At 37.0% G+C, this 12,146-nt stretch overlaps 1 protein-coding gene across 3 annotated transcripts in view; it reads left to right on the top strand.

Moving 5' to 3' along the window:
* ITSN2 (intersectin 2) overlaps positions 1 to 12,146 on the top strand; it is a 100,491-nt gene that overhangs the window by 50,171 nt on the left and 38,174 nt on the right. For all 3 annotated transcript variants that reach the window (XM_028140324.2, XM_028140334.2, XM_028140331.2), the window contains 10 exons: positions 547 to 683; positions 1,906 to 2,042; positions 3,277 to 3,374; positions 3,761 to 3,936; positions 4,237 to 4,381; positions 5,993 to 6,198; positions 6,981 to 7,045; positions 7,875 to 8,041; positions 9,604 to 9,649; positions 9,733 to 9,854. In XM_028140324.2, coding sequence (XP_027996125.2) covers positions 547 to 683; positions 1,906 to 2,042; positions 3,277 to 3,374; positions 3,761 to 3,936; positions 4,237 to 4,381; positions 5,993 to 6,198; positions 6,981 to 7,045; positions 7,875 to 8,041; positions 9,604 to 9,649; positions 9,733 to 9,854 — 1,299 coding nt within the window. The remainder of the gene's footprint in view (positions 1 to 546; positions 684 to 1,905; positions 2,043 to 3,276; positions 3,375 to 3,760; positions 3,937 to 4,236; positions 4,382 to 5,992; positions 6,199 to 6,980; positions 7,046 to 7,874; positions 8,042 to 9,603; positions 9,650 to 9,732; positions 9,855 to 12,146) is intronic.

Raw genomic sequence — 12,146 nt, 5'->3', positions numbered from 1 at the left:
TTCGTAACCTGTGCTTCCAAGGTTCTGGAGTAAAGGCAGGTGAGATTTTAATTTACACAGGTGACGGTAGGATAACTAATTTGGCGATCAGGAACAGTAGTCCTTTGGATTTTGAGTAAAAACTTAAATAAGCTGTGTATTAGATATACTCGATTAGACTACATATGTAAAAAATTGGCTGAATGAAATTCCTTTTAAAATGTTATAACAAGCACATTGTTTTAAGAAGTTTTAATGCATTGCTTTTAAATTAAAAATGAATTATCAAATCAAAGAATTGGTTTGTAAAGATTCTGTGTTCCTTAGAAATGAGTTAATACAAAAGTAGATGATTTTAAACAGGTATTTGTCCTCAATGGCTATATGGCCTAAATATATATTGTATTCAGTTATGTTTTTAATCATTTAGATGTTTTTTAAACTTTTAATATTTTTACTTTAGTTTAACTTGCTTTAAGTTTTTGTCTTTTAATAAAAATGACTCATTATATACAAACAATATTTAAATCAAATGGCCTAATTGACTTATTTTTCTTTTCTCCTTAGGAACTGAGAAAAAGCTACAATACACAGCAGTTAGCCCTTGAACAGCTTCATAAGATCAAATATAACAAGTTAAAGGAAATAGAAAGAAAAAGGTCAGAACTAATACAAAAAAAGAAACTAGAAGATGAGGCTATAAGGTAATATAGCTGATAAAGTTATTATACTACTAGAGGCCCAGTGCATGAGACTTGTGCAGTGGTCTGGGGGTCGGGGCGGTCCCTCAGCCTGGCCTGCGCCCTCTCTCAGGCAGCTTAGGCCCGCTCCCTGGACAACTTTAGCACTGTCGCAGAGGTGGGAGAGGCTCCTGCGTTGAGCGTCTGCCCCCTGGTGGTCAGTGCACATCATAGCGACCAGTCATTCTGTCATTTGGTCAATTTGTATATTAGCCTTTTATTATTTAAGATATTAATATAAGAATTCTAATTTTGTTACCTATACCTCTAGTTTGCCTACGAAAATTTAAGGGGAATAAAGGATAAATAAAGGGATTGTCCTAAGATGCTAATTAAATTCTAAATTTTAGAAATTCAGTTCTTCTTTAGGAACTAAATTTACAGTAACCAATTTTATGTTTCATTAGTGAAAAATATGGACTTTGGAGTCAGACCTAAAAGATGAAAAAAACTAAATACTTTTGTAGAGTGATAAGACTGAGTATAGAATTTCATGTTGTGCAGTTCTCTTTGTACCATTGAGATATATCAGTTGCCTCCATTTATAGCAAAGAAAAGTAGGACAGTGTGGTGTCTGAAGCATAGAACCATTCACTTAAAGCAGCGATTTTCAGCTTTTCATCTCATGGCGCATAAAAACTAATTACTAAAATTCTGCAGCACACCAAAAAAATGTTTTGCCGATCTGACAAAAGAAAAATAGGTATAGCTACTCATATCTCTTTGCTATAATAAATATATAATTACTATATAAGATTACTAGAGGCCTGGTGCAAGAAATTCATGCACAGGTGGGGTCCCTAGGCCTGGCCAGCAATCAGGGCCTATCAGGGCCACCTCTCCCAGTCCCAATTCGGGCCGGGCTGGCCGGGGCCTGCTGGACGGGGGGAGGGACCTGGGGAGTTTGGCTATGAGAGCGCACTGACCACCAGGGGGCAGCTCCTATGTTGAATTCTGCCCCTGGTGGTCAGTGCGCATCATAGCGGCTGGTCGACCAGTGGTTCTGGTCGTTTGGTAATAACGGTCGCTTAGGCTTGATATATATATAAATATATAGAGAGATATTTAAATATATATTATCTTATATCTAAATAGATGTAATATTTCTTCAGTTTGTCAAGAGCAAGATCTGTTTTATTTTTTAAAAATTAGGACATTGTACAAACTCTTTCTCTTTTATGTAAAGGAAAGCAAAGCAAGGAAAAGAAAACTTATGGAGAGAAAATCTTAGAAAGGAGGAAGAAGAAAAACAAAAGCGGCTCCAGGAAGAAAAGACCCAAGAAAAAGTTCAAGAAGAGGAAAAGAAAACTGAGGAGAAACGATGTAAGGATACAGATAAAAATAAGATTTGATTTTTCTGAGACAGAGCAACAAAAGAAAAAAGAAAGATTCTGATGAAAGGCAAAAAGAAAAAAAAAATTAAAACAGATAATTATCTTAGAATCAGAAAAGAAGTTCTTTTCTAAATTAAACTTGGATGAGAACTATGTAGACTTATTAAAACAAACTGAGGGCAGCCCAGCAGGGATTTCTCAGTTGGTTAAGCATCGACCAATGAACCTGGAGGTCGCAGTTTGATTCCTGGTCAGGCCACATGCCTGGGTTTCGGGCTTGATCCCCAGTAGGGGGTGTACAGGAGGCAGCCAGTAAGTGATTTTCTGTCATCATTGATGTTTCTATCTCTCCCTCTCCCTTCCTCTCTCTGAAATCAATAAAAAATATATTAAAGAAAAAAAAAGACTGAGGGTAGAAATCTTAAAACAACATTGAGAAAAGAAGGTAAGTCATCAATATGAACAGACCATGACGTGGTTTTCATAATCTAAGTAAACAGTTTCAAATATTTTTTTCAGCTCGTATAACTAAACTTTATTTTAATGAAACAAAATTTTAAGTCTTTGCACATTAAAAATTTTTAGAACATTACTTTGTTTTTCATATACCATTCCTAAAATATTTTTTATTATTATATCTCTTTTGAATGTACAGATCATTAAATCCTTAATAATACAATGTATTGAAAATTTTATAAGCAAAAACATTTATTTTACAAATGACCAAAGTAAAATACTTTAATCTTATCAAGTCCTAGTGTATTTGTGAGCCCTTCTGTGGTTTTTCTTTTAGAACCATACTGATAAATGTATAGATCTTTCTTTAGTCAACCCTGGTTACTTGCTAATCTTCTCATTTGTGACCTCCCTTTTTGTGCTCTTTTTCCCTGTTACATTCTGACTTCACAGGTCAAACTAATAAGCCACTTGTTGCTTCCACTTTGCACGGCTCAGCCGCCTCCACTCCCTTAGAGCCTTGCACAGGGCACACCTGCAAGTTATCTCTCTCTGTTTTACTGCCTTCAACTTACTTCACATGAACATCCTTGTGCTTTTATAGTGATGCCAAGACTATTCAGGATATTTAAATCCTAGCAGGACTGTACAAGTGGATTTTCATCATACAGTTTGATTCTCAGTTTTTTCTTTTGAGTGTTCTTTATTGAGTCATAGCAAAATGGATACATGAAAGTAGCAAATAATGACTATTATCTTCTCTTTAGGTGAGCCAGCTAGTGAGTTGGTGAATTATCGAGCTTTATATCCCTTTGAAGCAAGGAGCCATGATGAGATGAGTTTTAATTCTGGGGATATAATACAGGTAGGAAACAAGTCTTTTTTTTCTCATAAACTGAATACAATGTGATATCTTATCTGTAGTTTCACTTTCTGTGATTTCAGTTACCCTTGGTCAATCACGGTCTGAAAATATTAAATGGAAAATTCCAGAAATAAAACAATTGATAAGTTTTAAATAGCCTGCCATTCTGAGCAGCATGATGACATCGTGTTCCGTCCCGGGTGGGTTGTGCATCATCACAGTGTCCAGCATATCGGTGCTGCATACACGGCCACCCCTTAGCCAGACATCTCGGCTACCAGCTTGACTCTAGCAGTGTCACCATGGTGGTGTGCAAGTCTGCATCCCTTTCCACTGTACACGTGTGGCTTTCTAACCACTGTTAACCCTTCTTTTCGTTTCCATAGGTTGATGAAAAAACCACAGGAGAACCTGGTTGGCTTTATGGTAGTTTCCAAGGGAAGTTTGGCTGGTTTCCATGCAACTATGTAGAAAAAATGCCATCAAGTGAAAAATCTGTGTCTCCTAAAAAGGCCATACTTCCTCCCACAGTTTCTTTATCTGCTACCTCAACTTCTTCTGAGTAAGTTTTTAGCTAACAGTAGAGTTTATATAGCTCTGCAAATGAGTGAATGCCCAGTATGCATTTATGTCAGCCTGTGACTTGTTTTATAATCTGTACTGGACTCCTCAAGAGTACCTCCTGTTCTGATATTAATACTTAAACTTGGTAATTAAGACATAGGTCAGTAGTTTGTTCATGAATTCTTTTTTCCACAAATTGTGTTTAAACATCCTGTATTATATTACAAATTAATACATTGGTAGTGCTTCATTAGATTCTAAACAATTAAGTATACTTACAAAAGTTTTATATTTACAGATCACTTTCTTCAAATCAGCCAGTATCAGTGACTGATTATCAAAATGTATCTTTTTCAAACCTAACTGTTAATACATCATGGCAGAAAAAGTCAGCTTTTACTCGCACTGTGTCCCCTGGATCTGTGTCCCCTATTCATGGACAGGTATGGATCTTTAATATTTTGTGCTTTATCTTTTGACGTTGCTCCTGATGCATATAAAATAGAATGAAGATTTTTGTACAAAGGCATCACGTACTTGTTTAACCAGTTTGTAGCACTTAGTTTTGTTCTTATCATTCACATGTGATATGAAGAAATTATTATTACTTAGAGGTTTTTCAACAATTTATTCTCATGGTATCAAGTTGTTAGCAGCTAAGACTTCTAACCTCAAAATACCATTTTTATAAATCAGATTATAGTGTTCTTAATTTGTAGTTATTATAAGAAGAGATTTGGACTTGGGGGTTTTTGTGGTTTTGTTTTGTTTTTTTCTTAAATAAATCATTTGTGTGGGAACTGTGGTATGTATATTTAGCCTCTAACTTAGATATATCTGTTGCAAGCATTGTTAATTAACATTATATTTAAAAATTGCAGACTTCATCAGAATGGGGTCCTAGAGATTTTACCTTCACACAGAAAATGTTTATTGTGTGACTGTAGGTTCCAGGCATTTTATTATGTGCTTGAAATTTAATGGAAAAAAAAATCCCTGCCATTAAGAAGTCATAATCTAATGAGACAGACATATAAATAAATAACTGTCAAGGTTTTAATTATGAGGAACTGCAAAGGTTTTAATTATGTCAGAGAAAATAAAGTTTGGAAGAAGCTTTTGGTTTTTTGTTACCAATTACCTCAAGAAGTTCAGTATAATGGGTATAAAACCTAAGTTAGAATGGATTAAGGGGTGAAATTGGAAAGCAAGTTTAAGACTGTTCTTTCTTTAAGAAATTTGGAAGAACAAGTAGGTAGAAAAGTAGAGAGATGGAAGATTCAGGAGAGGGACTTCACAGTGTAACACTGTTTTTAGAAAATTGGAGGGCCTGACAAGATTAGAGCAGAGGGAAAGAGATTAGCCTTGTCAGCCAAACAAAACCACTCCTCCTCTGAGGAGTCACCTGAGTCCACTGCCGGAGGAGACATTGGACACTGGAGGAGAGACAGGCTTGCAGTAACTTTCCCTTTTCGTTTGTTCTGTTACATACAGAGTAGCCAGTGCTCACTTTCTGTACCAGTGGTACTTAATGCCAAGATTTGTCCTTGCATGGTAGGCATTCAGTCTTTAACTTACCAGAAGGCTACTCAGATGGTTGTCTGTCATATACAATTTTAGGTCAGTAGATTAAGGTTGTCTTAAGTCACCATCTATCTATACATATAAAAGCCAAGTGACCAGAACGACCGGTCGCTATGACTCGCGCTGCGGCTGGCCAACCAGCCCAATCAGGGACCCAATTGGGGGTGGGGCTGGCCAGCCAACCTCCCATGGCCCCTCCCCCGAGCTGGCTGCGTCCCCTCACCCTGACCTGCCCCGCACCCGATTGACCCCCCTCATCCCGATCAGGGGCGGGGCCGGCCGGCCAGCCTACCACATCCCCTCCCCCTGACCAGCACAGGCCGGCCCGACCCCACCTGTACACGAATTCGTGCACCCGGCCTCTAGTTAGTAATAAGTCACCACCATACCAAACTCATCTGCTGTTTGAACAGGAAGTATATCCTGATTATTAATGTTTTGTTTCTAATTTTGTGGTTTTGTATTCACAGGGACAGGTTGTAGAAAACCTAAAAGCACAGGCCCTTTGTTCCTGGACTGCAAAGAAAGATAACCACTTGAACTTCTCAAAACATGATGTTATTACTGTCTTGGAGCAGCAAGAAAATTGGTGGTTTGGGGAGGTCCATGGAGGAAGAGGATGGTTTCCAAAATCTTATGTCAAAATCATCCCTGGGAGTGAAGTCCGACGAGAAGAGTAAGCATTTCTGAGTGTTCTCATGAGGTGTGGATGTTGGTGCTTCACTGATGAGTCAGCCTCCTGGTTCAGAGGTCAACACTCAACCACTGAGCCACACTGGTTAGGCAGTGCTATTATTTTTTTATTGTCTGATGTTGTTCAGTAATATATATATTTTAATGTTGTGTGCTCTAAACAAATTGTAAGATTTATGTATTACTTTTGTTTTTCCCTATACTGATTCATGCTCCATATGTAATTTACCAAATAACTGCCCATTTAAGACTGTTCTTTTATTTTAATTGATTTCAGAGAGGAAGGGAGAGGGAGAGAGAGATAGAAACATAAATGATGAGAGGGAATCATTGATCGGCTGCCTACTGCATGCCCCCAACTGGGGATCGAGCCCACAACTGGGCATGTGCCCTTGAACAGAATCGAACCCTGACCTCCTAGTTCATAGGTCGACACTCAACCACTGAGCCATGCCATCCGGGCACTTATGTCTTTTAAGTCCCTTTAGAGATGCAAAGTAATAGCACATTTGAAAAACTGTTGATAAAACATGTTGAAATTACTTTGATATATTTAAAAATTTAGAAGTTTGATATTTAGTAGTTCTTAATCTAGGATTTTGTGTATGAGAATATTTGTAGCCTGTGTACTGAGGTAATAGTTAAATTAATTTTAGAAAGCCCTAAAAAAATGTGCTGCTAACACCTGCTGTATTCATCAAATACCTTTCTTGTCCTTTGATTGTTGATGTCCCTGTTTTATCTGTTTGTGTGTTTATTTGGCAGGCCAGAAGCTCTGTATGCAGCTGTAAACAAGAAACCTACCTCCGTAGCCTATACAGTTGGAGAAGGTGAGCTTTTGACAATTTGTATATTAGATGGGAGCCTGATTACCAACTAACTTCCCACAGTTGTCATTCTCCATACTTCTCTGTCTTCATTATTGAATTGAGGTTAGAAAAACCAGCCCCTTGCCTATTTCACATGAATATTGAGGATATATAAAACATATGACTGATGTATAGATCAAATTCCATGTTGACAAATTAAAACCCTAAAGAAAGAAAGATCTCTAAAACCTGGTCATTGACTGCTTCTCCTAAAGTAGCAATCATAGGAACCAAAAACAAAGCCAATATTAAAAGTTAGACATTTTACTCAAGGTCATTATGAAGTATTTATTGAGCTTCTACTCCATGCCACACGCTGGGCTAAGAGCTGAGTCCTTGTGATGGAATTTGGCCTCTAATATTGATGTTGGCTGAATATTGGGCATTTCTATAGGTGTGTGTATAAAATAAAGAGAAAACAACAGATTAGAATATATTTTATGTAAGGTTAAATTTTTTTCATATTTTGACTATAAAGTGGAGATACTGATATCTCTTCATAGTTTTGGGGTTAATCTCTGTGATATGATGATAATGATGGTAATGATGATGATACAATTAAAAAAACAACACCCCACAATAAAGCTTTATGTGAAAACAAATCTTTTTCTAATAAATTACTAAATAATTGCGTCATTCTTTTTTCTGTCTTAATATCTCTTTATATTGTTTCCTTAAGTCATAAGATCTTTTATAGTAAATTTATTCAGGATCTTAGAAATTAACACAATTTTTTAACTTCTGCAATTTTTCAACCAAAATTCGCTCCTTTTTGCTTTGTTTCCTACAGAGTATATTGCACTTTATCCATATTCAAGTGTAGAACCTGGAGATTTGACATTCTCAGAAGGTGAAGAAATACTGGTGACTCAGAAAGATGGAGAATGGTGGACAGGCAGTATTGGAGATAGAACTGGAATTTTTCCATCAAATTATGTCAAACCAAAAGATCAAGAGGTAGAGTTCATTCCATTTTGTTTATCAAGGTTTATACTTAAAACAGAGACTCATGAATATGGCTTTGGTCAGGCTGCTTTGGTTACTGGGAAACCACTCAAGGTAGCTCCAGTAAAATAGAGTTTATTATAGGGATCCTGTTAGAGAGAGAAGGGAGGCAGGATTTGATGAAATTCTAAGAACAAGAGACATAGGTATAACTCCCAAATGAGGGAGGCTTTGTAAGGAACCACCTTGAAGGAGTTTGTAAATCTTTACTTTAAGATTCTGACATTAATGTGACTCAGCCTATATTGAGTTTCTATTTCTTTTTATCCCACTAATGGTATGTTATACTGCAGCAGTTCTTAAATTTCTTTTGTTTCAGGAACTTTTTACATTCTTAAAAATTACTGGGGACTCCAAAGAGGTTTTTTTTGTTTTGTTTTGTTTTTTTAATATATGGGCTATATCTAGTGATACTTTCCATAAAACTGAAATTTTAAAAATATTTTTGCCCTAGCTGGTTTGGCTCAGTGGATAGAGCGTCGGCCTGCGGACTAAAACAGTGGTCGCCAACCTTTCGGACCTTGGTTGGCGACCGCTGGACTTAAGGGTCCCAGGTTCGATTCCTGCCAAGGGTACATGCCGGGGTTGTGGGCTCAATCCCCCCTAGTAGGGAGCATGCAGGAGGCAACCAATCAATGATTCTCTGTCATCATTGATGTTTCTATTTCTCTATCCCACTTCCTTCCTCTCTGAAATCAATACAAATATTTTAAAATGTATATATTTTAAAATTTATTTTAACATAGAAAAGTTACTCATTGCATAGTAACAAAAATAACTTGCTTTTTATGGGGGGAAAAAACACCTATGTATTTCCCAAAAAAAAAATTTAGTGAAAAGAGTGGCATTGTTTTGTTTTTGAAAACCTCTTTAATGTCTGGCTTAATTGAAGACAGCAAGATTCTAACATCCACTCTGCTTCAGCAGCTGCATCCACTAACAGAAAACAATTTAAACAATTTAAACTCTTTCGCTTCTTATTCAGATTCCTAAAAAGAGGAAATGTGGTTGGCCCAGCTTACCCTGTGAAGTCAAACAGGTCATAGTTGCTGGAGTACCAATCTTTTGTTCTTAGGTCAGGGTCAGAGGGGACATAGCAAAAAAAATTAAAAATAATTTTTTTTTTTTTTTTGCTCTTATGCAGCAGGAGCAGAACTCACATATGCCTTAACATATCCAGGACACATAGACTCTATGTGGTGCTAACATAAATGGGGCATATTTGGCCTTTGTAGTCACATTTAATATTCAGGAGGAATTCAGAAATGAGCTATTCTTGTTGAGTTGGGATGCACATTAGTTACTTGTCTCTATTATGCTCTGTTAGCAGACCAGAACTCCCCACAACTGTTGGATTCTTAACGTTTTTGGTTAATGTAAGGTTAATTGTCATTTTGCTCTTCATTTAAAGAAACAAGAAACCAAGGCATTAGACGTCTCTAATTCCTAATAACCTTGTACTCTTACACCTGGATTTTTAGAAAATGATAAAGCAGTTTATCTTCTCCTTACAGAGTTTTGGGAGTGCTAGCAAATCTGGAGCATCAAACAAGAAACCTGGTATGTAAAATGATGAAATGAAAAAATTACTGAAGTGCTTCATAGTCTTGAATTTATAGTTTCTTGTTTATTTTTATTTTCAGAGATTGCTCAAGTAACTTCAGCGTATGTGGCTTCTGGTTCGGAACAGCTTAGCCTTGCACCAGGGCAGTTAATACTAATACTAAAGAAAAATACAAGTGGGTGGTGGCAAGGGGAGTTACAGGTAATAATCTTCAAATATCATCTATCGATTTTATTGTAAAACTAGTGCATGTTCATTAAAATTAAAACTAATAAAAATTTTAGATCACCACTTACAGGTAATCTACATGAACTTGTTAGTGTATAATGATTCTCTCTAGTCTTTTCACTGTTTATTTTTAGCATAGTTGAATTGATATTATAAGTAACAATATATGAATAATGTTTTTCTCTAAAGACGTAATTGTTTTCCAGTAATGCCTGCTTTAATAAACCACAGGTCACCTTCTTTTTTTTTTTTTTTAATTTCTTTATTGATTAAGGTATCACATATTTGTCCTCATCCCACACCCATCCCCACGCATGCCCCCACCCCCCTGTTGTCCTTAACCACTGGTTAGGCTCATATGCATGCACACAAGTTCTTTGGTTGATCTCTCCCCTTTACCCCCACCCTCCCCTACCCTCCCTCTGAGGCCCGACAGTCTGATCCATGCCTCCTTGTTTCTGGGTTTGTTCTTGTTCATCAGTCTATGTTGTTTCATGTGCTATTAGAAATACACTTATAAGAACCGAAAATGAGAAAAGCAATAATGGTTATGCTGACAGGCAAATGAATCAGTCTGTAGTGAGTTTCTTTCTAGGCCAACAGTTCTTTTGAGACCCAATTTCAATGTCAAACAGTTCCTTATGTGTACATGTCAGCAATGACATTTCAGTTCTGGATGGTGGACAAATAGTGGTAATGCAGGTCCGACTCTCTCTGGTTTGGTCCTGGGCAACCTGCAGTGACACACAGGTCACCTTCTTAAAGGAAAGCATAGCATCATCTTTGTCTGGGATATCCCCAGGCTCACAGTATAGCCTCTGGGAGAAAAAACATGGACATGGTCCAGGCTGTGCCCTGAGAAAACACTACCCATTGGACTTTCCCCTCATGATCTTATGTTTTTGAAACATGAGTGCAAAGAAAGGAAGTGCTGGCATAAATGAGCCTGTTTTATGTCCCTGCAATGTTAGCAGAGGCAGTTATTGCATATGTTTTGATACAGAGTGTTTGTCTCTCTCTCTCTACTAAAATTTCATTGCTAGTTAAAATCAAAGAGCATTGTAGGATTATAAGATGATGAGAGGTACAGTTGTTGTATTTTTATGTAAGATTAATATATGATTGTAATAAGGAGGCTAAACATAGCTTCATTCTTGCAAATTAGTCTTACAATTCCTAAAGAACAGTAGATGTTCACAATTCAGTACCTTTTTGAATAGCCCCCTGAAATCCCACCTTTGATTTGCTTTGAAGATTGACCCAACTAAGTAGGAAACATGGCTCTCCACAAGTTTTATTTGTGGTCTCCTGATTAATTAACAAGTCCCAAGAGGTGTTTACTGTGGGCTGTGCCATGTTAAGTGCTGACTTGAACTTATTACAAGAACTCTAGAAACGTGTTTTTATTTTATAAATATTACTTGTGTGAAATATGCAGATAATTCTGAGCCTGAAAGATCTCCAAATAGACTTCCACAAATAGTGTTTTTAGCTGCACTTTGAGCTTCATATTGAGTCTTCCAGTTGTTGATACTGACCTGGAAGGCCAATGCAAAATTCAGGGCTTCCCAAGACCACCCCTACTTCTGACACCAGTTTTAAGTTTGGAGGTCTGTGGACCACTCTGAAGTTCAAATTTGCTAGAACTCACAGGACCTACTGAAAGCTACATTAGTCCCCAGTGGATGCCTGAAACCACAGATAGTACTGAATCCTCTATATACCATGTTCTTTCCTTTACATATATGCCTATGATGGTGGTTAATTTAGGAATTAGACATATTAAGAGATTAATAAAAACCAATAGTAAGATAGAAAAAGTATAACATTATATTGTAATAAAAGTTATGTGAATGTGATCTCTGTCAAAATATTTTATTGTACTGTACTTACCTTTTCACTTAAAGGAAGCACTTTCTAGCTTCTCTTTGGCATATCCTAATTGCCTGCATCACTACTCTTGCGCTTTTGGGCCATTATAAAGTAAAATAAAGAGTTACTTGAATATAAACACTGCGATGCCATGACAGTGGATATGATAACCTAGACAACTACTGACTGACAGGCAGTTATTGCATACAGCATGGATACACTGGACAAAGGGATGATGCACGCCCTTGGTGTACGGAGAGGGATGGTGTGAGATTTCATCACGTTACTCAGAACAGCATGCAACTCAAATCTGAAGAATTGTTTATTTCTGGAATTTATTACTTAATATTTTCAGACCACAATTAACTGTGGGTAACTGAAACTGTGGAAAAC

This window comes from Eptesicus fuscus, chromosome 16 (assembly GCF_027574615.1).
Source record: "Eptesicus fuscus isolate TK198812 chromosome 16, DD_ASM_mEF_20220401, whole genome shotgun sequence".
Lineage (NCBI taxonomy): Eukaryota > Metazoa > Chordata > Mammalia > Chiroptera > Vespertilionidae > Eptesicus > Eptesicus fuscus.
This window is presented reverse-complemented; position numbering and strand designations above follow the sequence as displayed.